Source organism: Mytilus edulis, chromosome 8 (assembly GCF_963676685.1).
Source record: "Mytilus edulis chromosome 8, xbMytEdul2.2, whole genome shotgun sequence".
NCBI lineage: Eukaryota > Metazoa > Mollusca > Bivalvia > Mytilida > Mytilidae > Mytilus > Mytilus edulis.
Window position 1 is genome coordinate 43,080,984 of NC_092351.1, and position 12,929 is coordinate 43,093,912.

General features: G+C 32.4%; 1 protein-coding gene across 1 annotated transcript; it reads left to right on the top strand.

Moving 5' to 3' along the window:
* The first annotated feature begins 605 nt into the window (after positions 1–605).
* On the top strand, positions 606–12,481 carry LOC139485621 (uncharacterized). Its single transcript, XM_071270238.1, has 8 exons — positions 606–886; positions 2,703–2,849; positions 3,197–3,300; positions 4,939–5,133; positions 8,039–8,237; positions 8,632–8,721; positions 9,451–9,546; positions 12,132–12,481. Exons 1-8 carry the CDS (start codon positions 716–718, stop codon positions 12,399–12,401), a joined length of 1,272 nt encoding a protein of 423 aa, XP_071126339.1. The 5' UTR covers positions 606–715; the 3' UTR covers positions 12,402–12,481.
* The last annotated feature ends 448 nt before the right edge of the window (positions 12,482–12,929 follow it).

Below are 12,929 nucleotides of genomic sequence, written 5' to 3' on the forward strand. Positions count from 1 at the left end.
ACCACTGAATTACAGGCTCCTGATTTGTGATAGGCACATGCATACATTATGTGGCGGGGTTAATAGAAGCGCTTCAATACCATGGAACGGAGAACTGTATCCCTGCCTACATAATTCATGGAACAATAATGGTATATTGTTCCGGATCTAATGATAATTTTGACTCCGCAAGAGTATTTTAACACATATATGTAAATAAAACTGGGACTGACAAATAGATGATTAAACAATGGAAATTCATAGCTATTCGAAACAGCTTAATACGAACATTATAAGCATAGTCGTTATACCACCCTTTCTAGAGTTTGTATAGGCAGGGGTAACATTTTTTCTACCTAGGAGCTGTTTCCATTTGTAAACAATTATATGACTGGTCATAGAGGAGCTGGTAAATGCATGAAAAACAGAATATTAAAAGCACTGAATTTTTACTAGCACTAAATTTTTACATTGTCTGTACAAAGTAAAAAAACAAAAAAGTTATTATTATAGTTGTAAATTCGCCAAAATTTTCTACATCGGTTCACTCAACAAAAACAATTTGAAAGTTTTTATTCTTTTATTCACTACTAATTCAATTGTTCAAAATCAAACAATAAATTTGTAATAAACAAAAATATATAATCAAATAGTGTATTAAATTGTTTGGAAAGTTATTTTTCTTCACGATATACATAGTTTTTTGTGATTTTTAATATAAGCAGTCATCATAATAATGAACAGTTACGTGAAAGTAGAATGGCGTTTAAGACTGAAGAAAATGAGCGATTGTTTGCAATCTTGGTATAAACAATCAGACGCTGCTGTTCGAGAATGGTCACATTTGACAGAAGTTGGATTGCAGCAAGTCTACCATAAAATTATCTATAATATGATAAAGGAAGTTGTAAGTTATACACAATACTGATACAGGTCTAGTTGAAACCTATATTGTAAAAAAAATATTTTTTTTAAAAACATAGACGAAAGTTTATAGGCGAGAAAACGTTCTTCAAAGCGCGATATCAGGCTAGTTTTTTTTATACGTGTAGTGAAATAAAATTCTTATTACGTGTATTAAGGGGCCAACTGAAGGACGCCTCCGGGTGCGGGAGTTTCTCGCTACATTGAAGACTCATTGGTGGCCTTTGTCTGTTGTCTGCTCTATGGTCGGGTTGTTGACACATTCCCAATTTCCTTTCTCAATTTTATTAAGTAGAGGCATTTACCGAAAAAGACCTTTGAGGGCTGAGAACATTTGAGAGCTGTATTGCACTTTTGTCTTGAATGAAACTGGATATGTTTGTTGTCTATTATAGTATTATTACAATGACAGACATAATGTGAGTTTACAAATTTTCTGCTTGTTACATTTTAAGATTTTCTGCAAAATAAATTCTGCCGTTTCACAGTACATCACTAGTCTAATAAAATGTTCGCCTAAAAAGATAATGTTAAATTCACTAACAAGCAGTAGAACACTGCTATACTTTCAAGAACAGGCGTTGTTTAAAATTACTATAATTTAGTGGCAAATTCTACATGTAGCAAAAAGGATGTGTAAAGGGCTAATTGGTCAATGTAAATTAAACTTAAAGTTCTCAAACATTGTATTAAATATTTGTATTAACTCATGAGCCTTATAATGCAGATACTACATCCTGTACTAATCTGTACACTGTAGGTTGGGCTGTGTGGCGATACACGTTATTGATGTTTTAAACCATACAGCTATATAAATAAATTTGGTGTATTAACTGTCTTCTGATTGGCTAAAAGAATTGGCTTTATTTTCAATGTTATCAATTTTTATGGAGACACGCCCACTCTAACGTTGTGTATTCATACGCAAACATCTGTGTACGTTGTTATTGGTATTAATATATATCTTGTGAGCATTATTTTTGATAGAAATTTATTTATAATGAATGGCAATAATTTATTTTGAATTTATTGAACCATAAAATTAATTTTTGACTGTTCACATTTAACATAATCCGCTTCGCGGATTATTCAATGTGAAGAGTCAAAAATTAATTTTATGGTTCAATAAATTCAAAATAAATAAAAGCCATTCATTAAATATATGTTAAAGGGCATGTGACCAAGTTGGCACAATGCGATAATGCCACTGTACAATATCTGATATAAATAAACCTTTAAAAACAACATTCTAACACACCTTATTACCACGGTTTTAGTATCGACTTAGTCAAGTCGGTACTAATTGGGAGTGAATTGCGAGTGGGCGCGCGGGCGGCTATGAATGTGGTAGTTGCAGTTAGTAACACTGATCCAAATCATCTGTGCACGATAGTAAAAAAATAAAATTGTTAAAAGCAAACGGTAACACAGACCCGTTTCTGTCTCCCGTAGTGGTGTGCATAAACATAACACTTGTTAGCGTAAACTATACAAGCTCTTGTAGTTATTATATTGCAGATGCATAAAAAATATATTTGGCATAAATATCCGGCCAATTCATGGGATTCCTTTACCAAAGAAAAAATGAATCTTTTGGGATAGTAAAAAATCGAATGGATTTTCGGAACAGTCTTCTAAGAGACAAGTTGTTTTCATTTCAAATAATTTCATTATTCACTCAGAAACTTCTTAACCGGATATTAGTTCAATTTTGAAAATGATTACAGACATATAGGGAATTCTTTCTAACTGTATTCTAGTACACATGTAAGCAGTATATATTTTTAATCTTAATGAAGGAGACTGCTGGATATAGAAAAGCAAAGCTTCAGGAAGTTATAATAGAAAGACCGATTATAGAACCCCCACATGCTAGATGTAAAGTATCAGAGAAAAAGCTGAGGAGAAATTTAGAGGTAGAAATGGCACATTCTGTAAAACTTCTGGTAGGTACATGGTGTTTTACAGGTCACTATTAGAAAAAAATATCGTCTGCCAATTTTAATAAGAAAAAATAAGTCAAGTTCAAATGAATTTCATTGAAATATATGTTAACTATTTTCAAATAAAGGCAACAGTAGTATACCGCTGTTCAAACTCATAAATCAATGGACAAAAAACAAAATCGGGGGCAAAAAGAGTTATTTGGGAATCTATGCCTTTTTGGAATTGATTAAATATTTTTTTTAGAACTATAAGTGTAGTGTACAAGTACGTTATCAATGTGAATTACTATAACACTATCAAATGACCATACTTATTCTTATTATACTTATTTATTTCCATCATTAAGGAAAATCTAGAGGATGAAATCACTAAGCGACGTCTGATGGAAGATGAAATCTATCAGCTTAAGCATGAAGTGAGAGAATTAAAATCCCCAGTAGATTCAGAACAGTAAGTTCATTACATATTCATATAAAGGTTACATTACAAGGTAACACCAAGGTTCGTGTAGTGAACATTAGATACATTATCCTAACGACTTCACGGAGTTCAAACCAATCAAAGTGTGCGTTCTTTCAACTAGTATGTAAAATATGTATTGCAAAACAGGAATAAGGCATGAGACTAAATCATAAGAGAAATACATCAGTATATAAAAATTCAAATAATTATCAAAATTTGCCAACAACACATTTCAATAAAACAATACATATATTACTCAGTAATGTATTTACTTTAAGATTTCGTCTATAGTATCATCTGTCATATATTACTCAGTAATGTATTTGCTCTAGTATTTCGTCTATAGTATCATCTGTCATATATTACTCAGTAATGTATTTGCTCTAGTATTTCGTCTATAGTATCATCTGTCATATATTACTCAGTAATGTATTTGCTCTAGTATTTCGTCTATAGTATCATCTGTCATATATTACCCAGTAATGTATTTCCTCTAGTATTTCGTCTATAGTATCATCTGTCATATATTACTCAGTAATGTATTTGCTCTAGTATTTCGTCTATAGTATCATCTGTCATATATTACTCAGTAATGTATTTACTCTAGTATTTCGTCTATAGTATCATCTGTCATATATTACTCAGTAATGTATTTACTCTAGTATTTCGTCTATAGTATCATCTGTCATATATTACCCAGTAATGTATTTACTCTAGTATTTCGTCTATAGTATCATCTGTCATATATTACTCAGTAATGTATTTACTCTAGTATTTCGTCTATAGTATCATCTGTCATATATTAATCAGTAATGTATTTACTCTAGTATTTCTTCTATAGTATCATCTGTCATATATTAATCAGTAATGTATTTACTAGTATCATCTGTCATATATTACCATCATCTTCTTCATGCCTGTATATCATCAAAGTGAATCATAATGACCGACATGATAGTGACCTTTGTCTTTAAAAGTCCAGATACTTGAAAATAAAAGAGAGGTTATGGATACAAAGGTACATTCAAACTCGTAGCTTAAAATTAAACTGACAACGCAATGGCTAAAAGAAAAAACACAAACAGACAAAACAACAATACACGAACATAACATATTAAACCAAAGACTGAGCAACACGTACCCCGCCAAACATATATGCTCCGGAAGGGTAGGCAGATCCTGCTGAACACATATAGTACAGACCCTTTGATAAAGCTAACGCGGTAGATGATATTATGAATCTAATGTTCTGGTACAAAATATATTATATAAACATAAGGACATTTGTTGCCTTTTATTTTATCACATTTACCTCTGACCAAAAGGTTTTAATAATCATGAACTTTAAATTAAATAAATTTGTTTGACCTTAATAGACATTCTAAGTACTATTTATTATGCTACAGATTATACACAGTGCTCTGTCACCTTTATACCGTACTTGAATGTGATCTTATATCATTTGACTTAAGCAAAAAAATATCAATTTTTATAAAATTTGCATGCTTAGTCCAATTGGAAATATATCTGCATTCAGGACAAGAACCATGACACTGTAACATGTGTTGTAAACTCTTTAAATGATACAACTACAGCTGATATGATTGTTTTATTTTTTCATTGCAGAAGTTCGCCACGTAGTTTCCGATCCATACAATTACAACTATCCCCAAGAAGTACAGAAAATGAAACACCAAGACAGACCCGCAACAGTAGTTTTACCAATTTAAATAATCTGTCTGATAGACAAGACTGTCGAGTCTTCCGTTCAATGATGTCCCCATTTAGTGACAGTCAACTGATTCAAATTTCTCCAAGAGGGTAATATTTAATAGTCTTAGAGGTCTTTTGCTATTTCTATTGACTACGGAATATGTATCGTCGTATATACTCGTCTTATAAAATCTTCAGTAGTAATAGGAATTAATTTGCAACAGAGTAAAGTTTAAGTTCAATAGAGAACTAAAATATGGAAATTTGTCACGGTTTTCAGTCACAAAATTTGTATGCACTCGGGGTAGTTTAAAACATGCCACATGCTTGGTTGATTTGGCTTTCATTCAAATCTGAATAGAGATCATAAGATTTTTATATGTATACGTCTGTAAGCAAAAAAACAAATGATGGTATTACAAAATCCGTCTGTGTGTCAATCCATGTATGTCCTTTGACAATTAAAGTTACTTTGAGGAATATAATTGCGTCTCAGGTTGGATAATTCAAAGTTGTTTGACAAATCGTGTTATATACTTACATTTTTGTATTTCTCTTTTTAGCTCACCTGGCCCGAAGGGCCAAGTGAGCTTTTCCCATCACTTTGCGTCCGGCGTCCGTCGTCGTCGTCGTCCGTCGTCGTCGTCGTCCGTCGTCCGTCGTCCGTCGTCGTTAACTTTTACAAAAATCTTCTCCTCTGAAACTACTGGGCCAAATTAAACTAAACGTGGCCACAATCATCATTGGGGTATCTAGTTTTCATTTTTATTATCATATAATTGTTGTTGCAGTGTGATATGTATGCGACTTCAAATGATCTTTAAATGATTAGTATAAATTTATTATTATATCTTTATGTTTATCACCGCTCTGTTTGCGCATGGATCAATTTGGTCGCAAAAAAGGATGAAATGTTATAACATCTTAGAATTCCCTGTTGATACTAACACCTTTTCTTTTTTTTTTCTTTTTTTATTAAAGTTTCTGGGTTTGTGAGACTGATTATCGAAATATGAAATGAAGTAACGCCGTATCATGTGACCGTATAGCTGCATCTTTGTGTTGTTGTATCTTTCAATATCTATGTTTGTAAATAGAAATCAAATGATATATAATTTCCATGCGATGATTTGGATTCATTGTTCTAATTTAAAAAGAAAAACAAATATGGGCATATATTGCGCTAACATATAAAAAAAGAAGATGTGGTATGATTGCCAATGAGACAACTATCCACAAAAGACCAAAATCACACAGACATTCACAACTATAGTCACCGTACGGCCTACAACTATGAGCAAAGCCCATACCGCAAAGTCAGCTATAAAAGGCCCCGATGAGACAATGTAAAACAATTCAAACGAGAAAACTAACGGCCTTATTTACGTAATTTTTTTTTAACGAAAATCAAATATGTAACACATAAACAAACGACAACCACTGAATTACAGGCTCCTGACTTGGGACAGGCACATACATAAATAATGTGGCGGGGTTAAACATGTTAGCGGGATCCCAACCCTCCCCCTAACCTGGGACAGTGGTATAATAGTACAACATAAGAACGAACTATAAAAATCAGTTGAAAAAGGCTTAACTCATCAGATGGACAAACATACAAGTGGACGTGGCCCGTTACTTATACATCCCGACACAAAAAGACACAATGAACAGATCTGAGAGTACTCGCAGTTATCTGTAGCAAGTTCAAAGCCATTAACAACTAATAAAAAAATCATGCATCTAAGACTAAACTATCAATCCGTACACATTATTTGTATGGAGAGTTGTCTCATTGGCACTCACACCACATCTTCCTATATCTACATTCAACATCCAATGGATTTAGTGTAAAGACGTCATAAACAGCCAGAGAAAAACATGATTTTGTGCAATGCCAAGTTACAGGTATCGACAGATTGTAGATCCATGAATATGTATATGCATATAACATACTAGTAATATTTAGTTAGCTTTTAATTTACTGATAACAAAATCAATATTTATATCAATAAAAACAATATAAAATGATCTTATTACAGTGTTGAAAAGGTAACCTTTTAGAATAAGTTTATTTAAATGAGCGACAAGTTTACATGGATCATTTCTAAATTTCCGGGCACGGTTAACAACATTTCAAAAACTTCAAAACCAAATCTTTATATGTAAGGAAAAATTTAGTAAAGGTTTTAAGTAATTTATGGTAACGATATCCCTGGTTTAATAATTTACCAGTAATACATAGGTTGCGTTCGTTAAAATCAAAAACGTCACAACAGACACGGGCATAGCGAACAAGTTGTGAAATATAAACACCGTAAGATGATGCCAAAGGAACATCACCATCTAAAAATGGAAAATTTACAATAGGGAACGAAAAATCGTCTCTTTTGTCGTAAATTTTAGTGTGGAGTTTCCCGTTTAAAACCGAAATATCTAAATCCAGGAAAGGACAGTTATTACCAAATAAATTTGATTTATTTAAAGTAAGTTCCTTAGGGTAGATTTCAGCAGTATATTGAGAAAATTCTTGATTATTTAACGAAAAAATATCATCAAGATAACGGTTAGGGTTGTTGAATTTATCAATTAAATGCAATTTCGACGGGTCTTTACTGAGTTTAGTCACAAACTGTGATTCGTAACAGTACAAAAACAAGTCTGCTATTAAAGGGGCACAATTAGTGCCCATGGGAATACTTTCAACCTGTCGTTAAACTTTGTTGCCGAAACGTACATAATTTATTATCAAGGAGAAAATTAACAGATTCAATCATCTCATCACACCTCCAGTAAGTATATCTAGCATATTTACCTTTCTCATTAGAGAAGAAGGCTTTAAATGAGTTGCAGCAAATATATCTACATTCAGCTTTACCAAACGACCATTTAATTATTTAGGAACACTTTGTTTAATAAGATAGTACTTAAGTTAATTAATCAACCATAAAATTATTCTATTTATTAACTAATACTTATAATAACTATTTTTTTAATCCTGTGCGCTCTTAAGAAGAAAAGAAGAAGTAAGAAAACAGCTTCATATTGCGTTGTCACCGGAAGTAAAGGACAACATGTTTGATCCTAAGCCGACTGCAATAGCAAAAGATTTTAAAGCACTGTTTGATAATGAATGGACAAAGCTATACGCAGACATGAGAAGATACTACTCCGAGCAATATGTTGTTGATTTGCTATTATCATGGCTTAAGGTATCTTATTTATGTTATTTTATGCATTTATTGTTTACATTTAACGCAAAGTGTATATTGTCTCTGGTAGGTTTCAATCTCTTAATGCACATATTCAAAATGCAAAAATGTTTTAAATTCTTTGAGAAAATAAGACCAGTTTTATCAAACCATTAAAATTAACTTTGATAATATTGATCTCTACAAACAAGTTACTCAGAAGAGAGCCATGGTGTAGTGGTTATCTCATGGGACGACAAACACAAAGGTTTCTGGTTCGCACTAGCACCCACTAAGTGGAAAGAGATTAATATAAGTTGTGATAACTTGTTTCCCAATCCTCTATAAATAAATATGTTTAAACTAACATATTACTTCTTCCTTGGAATAATCGTATTTTCATTTATGAATATAGGATTGTTATTTGACCTGTATTGCAATAACAGAAGAACAAAGAGAGAGCATACGAGAAGATGCCATGAAGTGTTTTGGAAGATACACAAATGTTTGTTTTTTATATTCAAATTCATTTTCTTATTTTTAAAAATAATTCGATAAGAATACTTAGAAATCACACTATAATCTACAAACATTAATGACATTTACGATACCAATGGTATTGCGCTCGATGCACATTTAGACAATCAATTTGTCTTCAGTCATAGATATAAGCATCTAAAATTTAAAAAAAAGCCGAAACATAAACCACCATTCCAAGGCTGATAAAACCAAAAAGGATCATAAGTTTAACCAAACACAGATAAGTAATCGGAGTTATGTATAAGGATGAGTTCCCAAGCAGAGGTTTCGACCCAGTAGTAGTTATGTCATTCACGGTACAAACTACACTGCACATGATGCACACTTGAGTTAACAACTACTGTTGATCATTCATCACTAATCTTATAATTCAATGGCATATAAAAGATGTAACATTGCGTCTGGAAACGGACAAAGAAGAAATAAGTCCTATGTACGAAAACAGACAAATGTATGACACATCTAATGAATAAATCGTTAACACTGCAAACTTTAAACACATTTACAATGTAGTAGTTTTTGAGTTGTGTACGTGTAGTTTGACATCGCCACGAAAGGCAAATAAGGGACATCATTTTAGAAAAGTTCCATCTGGTGATGACTATGATTACTGGAATTAATATATCAGTTTTAGCACTTATGATTTAGTGTAACTTCGTCATCAAATATTTCAAATGATGATTTATGTTTCTAGGCATCACTTTCGTTAACGTTACCGAATTCTTGTACCAATAACATCAAGGAATTCCAAGGAAGAATAGCATCAGAGGCAATACCGTTCATTATGAAGGTAATGTCTTCTTTTAATATTGATCTGCATGTTAAATTTCACAACTCTCTTCTGTCTTTTGAGTTCGATATTTTTGATATTTTACTTTTTAGCTCACCTGGTCATAAAGGGTCAAGTGGATTTTCTATCACTTGTATAACTGGTCTTTCTTCTGTGTGTTTAAAGATTTATTCATTATTTCGGATCTATGTATCCGGGATATAATCCATCTTATCGACCGTTAATATAGGGATATGCCGGAACTTAAGCTACAGTAAAGTTTCTCCCTAAGCTTACTGTAAGAACTGTATGCATGCATGTATAACGAAGTCTGCTTAATGTTCACATATTTAATCGTGTAATAGTACATGTATACATAATATTAGTGAAGGTTCACAGTTTTACATTCCAATATAAAACGTTACTTAATTCCAACTCTATAAAACATGTTAATTCATTATTATCTATAATGCAACTGACCAATACATAAAGTTTTTCACAAAATCGAGCTATAAACATCTGTTCTTTATTTAGATTAAACATTGTTTTATGGTCTTTATATTTTAATAAACTAATAAATGTTATTGCAATTTCTACTGTGCAACTCATGTACCGTATAAAGTGTCACATTAAGCAAGATGAAAGATCATTAAACTGATTAAGAACTTACCATCAACTCTTTTATGTAATTGACCACGTCACACTTGGCTACCGTCGTCGTCGTTCGTTTCACCACTGAAACTACTTAGCCAAATTAAACCAAAAATTGGCCACAATCATCCTTATGGTATCTTGTTTAAAACATGTATCCGATGGCTCCGCCCATTAACAAAAATTTTCAGAGGCATCAGACAATCTGTTAATGGGTGGCTGCCTCAGAATTGGAAATTTTAAGGAAATTTTGCAGTTTTTTGGGTTATTATCTTGAATATTATAACAAATGTAGATAACCTGTAAACAGAAAAATTGTTCAGCAAAGTGAGATCAACAAATAATTCAACATGACCAACATAGTCAATTGACCCTTTAGAAGTTATTGCCCACATATTCAAAGGAGTAGGTCCAGTAAGACCCCTTTTTAGCCCCAAAATATAGAAGTTTTACAAAATTGTTAAAATGTAAACTTTTAGTTATTCATTGGAAATTAGAATGCTTCTGCTACATAAATATGGGCTGTTTTTTTTACAGTACATTGCATACATATCGGGTACTAGCATCATTAAGTCATGCTAAATTACTAAAATCTTCACAATTTTAGCATCTAGTTAAATTTTAGACGGTTTCCGTCTTAAATGAAAGTGGCCGCATTTGTGTTCATTCTTAATATTGCAATGTAAGTTGAATTTGATAATAATACATAACATATATAAAAGTTGAGGATGAACACGGATGCGGCCACTTTCATTTTTGACAACAAACATCTGAAAAGTGACATTTTTTGGCATATTTGATAGATTTTTCTATTTAAGCTTGAATCGGAGTGTTTTTAATGACTAAATCAGTAAAAGTCTTTCACATCAACGAATTGAATCAACTGAAATAGACACTTAAGTGTTTAAAAAGTGTCAAAAACCTTTCGTCAGATAAACCTGAAATTTGATGCCAAAATCGGCCCTTACCGGACCTACTCCTTTGAAGAATGTTTTGTAAATTTCTGTAATCATGGACAAACATCTTCTTCTTTGAAACTACTGAGACAAATTTTACCAAACTTGGCTTAAATCATCATTAAGGTATTGAGTTAAAAAAAAATGTGTCAGATGAACCTGCCTATCAACTAACATGGCTGACATGGCGACAAATATAAAATAGGGGTAACATGTTTTATCTTTTATTCTATGAACCTTTAAAAACAGAAAAAATCTGAAAGAAACACATATGTTCAGAATAATGAGCTCTACCAAATGTTCATATATGTCAAAACTGTTAGAAAAATTCTTGTAGGAGTTATGGCCCATAAATGACACAATTTTGTTGTTTTTTCTTAACTTTTTGTCTATTGTCATGAAAACTATGATGTTTAGAGAGAAACATGTTTTTTTTTTCTTCTGTTTTGCCTCATATGATTTAAATAATAATAGAAAAATAAACACTTTAAATCACAAAAAATTATCAGCAAGGCAATATCTATTAATAAGTCAAAGCAACTAAACAGGCTTATAGATCAGTAATACAAGATCGACAAAATAGAGATTTTTGGCTTGATGTCTTTTCTCCTCTTCAATGTTGGAGAGTGTGCTTAATGCTTGATATGCCCATAGACCAAGGTGAGCGACACAGGCTCTTTAGTGCATCTAGTTATTATAATAAATAAATATGTTTATAAAATAAAAAGATCTGGTTTTATTGACGATGGGACAACTAGCCACCAGAGACAAAATGATGTAGATTTGAGCAACTCTTGTAACCATAAGGCTTTCAACAACGAACAGAAACCATACTGTATATAGTTTATAGCTATAATTGCATTTAGCATCAGTGGTAATAGTTTTTATCTGACTATCTGTTGACATTGATCTATTTTAATGAACATTGGAAATTATCTCCTTTTCGACATATACTCTAAGATTACTGCATTGATATAATAGTATCTTTATTGTTTGTAGGTTTGTGTCAGACGATTGTTGAGTGGTGAAAAAAATGCTGAGTATCCATTACTTTACATCAAGAAGTGCGCTGAACTTTGTTGGTTAATGTGTACACAAAGTCCGCCGATGGTTCTGAATATGGAAGTTTCTCACGGCGAGCTTATAAACAGAAAACTATTCACATCTTTAGTTCCCAGAGGAGAGATGGTTGATTATCTGGCATGGCCAGCTGTTATGCGGTATGCAAGAGGAAATATGCTCCAACGTGGTGTAGTAAAAACTGTGTAAATCAATAGAATTAAACATATATATATCAATATTCGTGTTACTAAGTCTTAAGCTTTCTATGTTGTGTCTTATGAACTAGTGTTTGTTTGTCTTTTTATTCTTTAGCCATTGCATTATTAGTTTATTTTCGATGAGTTTGAGTGTACCTAGGTATCGTTCCCTTCGTAAAATTTTCGGACATCGTAAGGAGTTGGTTGACCGTTATGGAATAATTGTTTCACAGATTATATTGGCTATGTTCCGTGTGTCATAACTATAACCCCTTCCCTTTTTCACGAATGTGACCTACCGAATTAGACTATTTTCCGGATTTTTAATAACATAAGCAACACGACGGGTGCCACATATGGAGCAAGACCTGCTTACCCTTCCGGAGTATCTGAGATCACCCCCAATTTTTGGTGGGGTTCGTGTTGCTCAATCTTTAGTTTTCTATGTTGTGTCATGTGCACTATAATTTGTCTGTTTGTCTGTTTCTTTATAGCCATGGTGTTGTAAATTTGGTTTCGATTTTTGAGTTTGACTGTC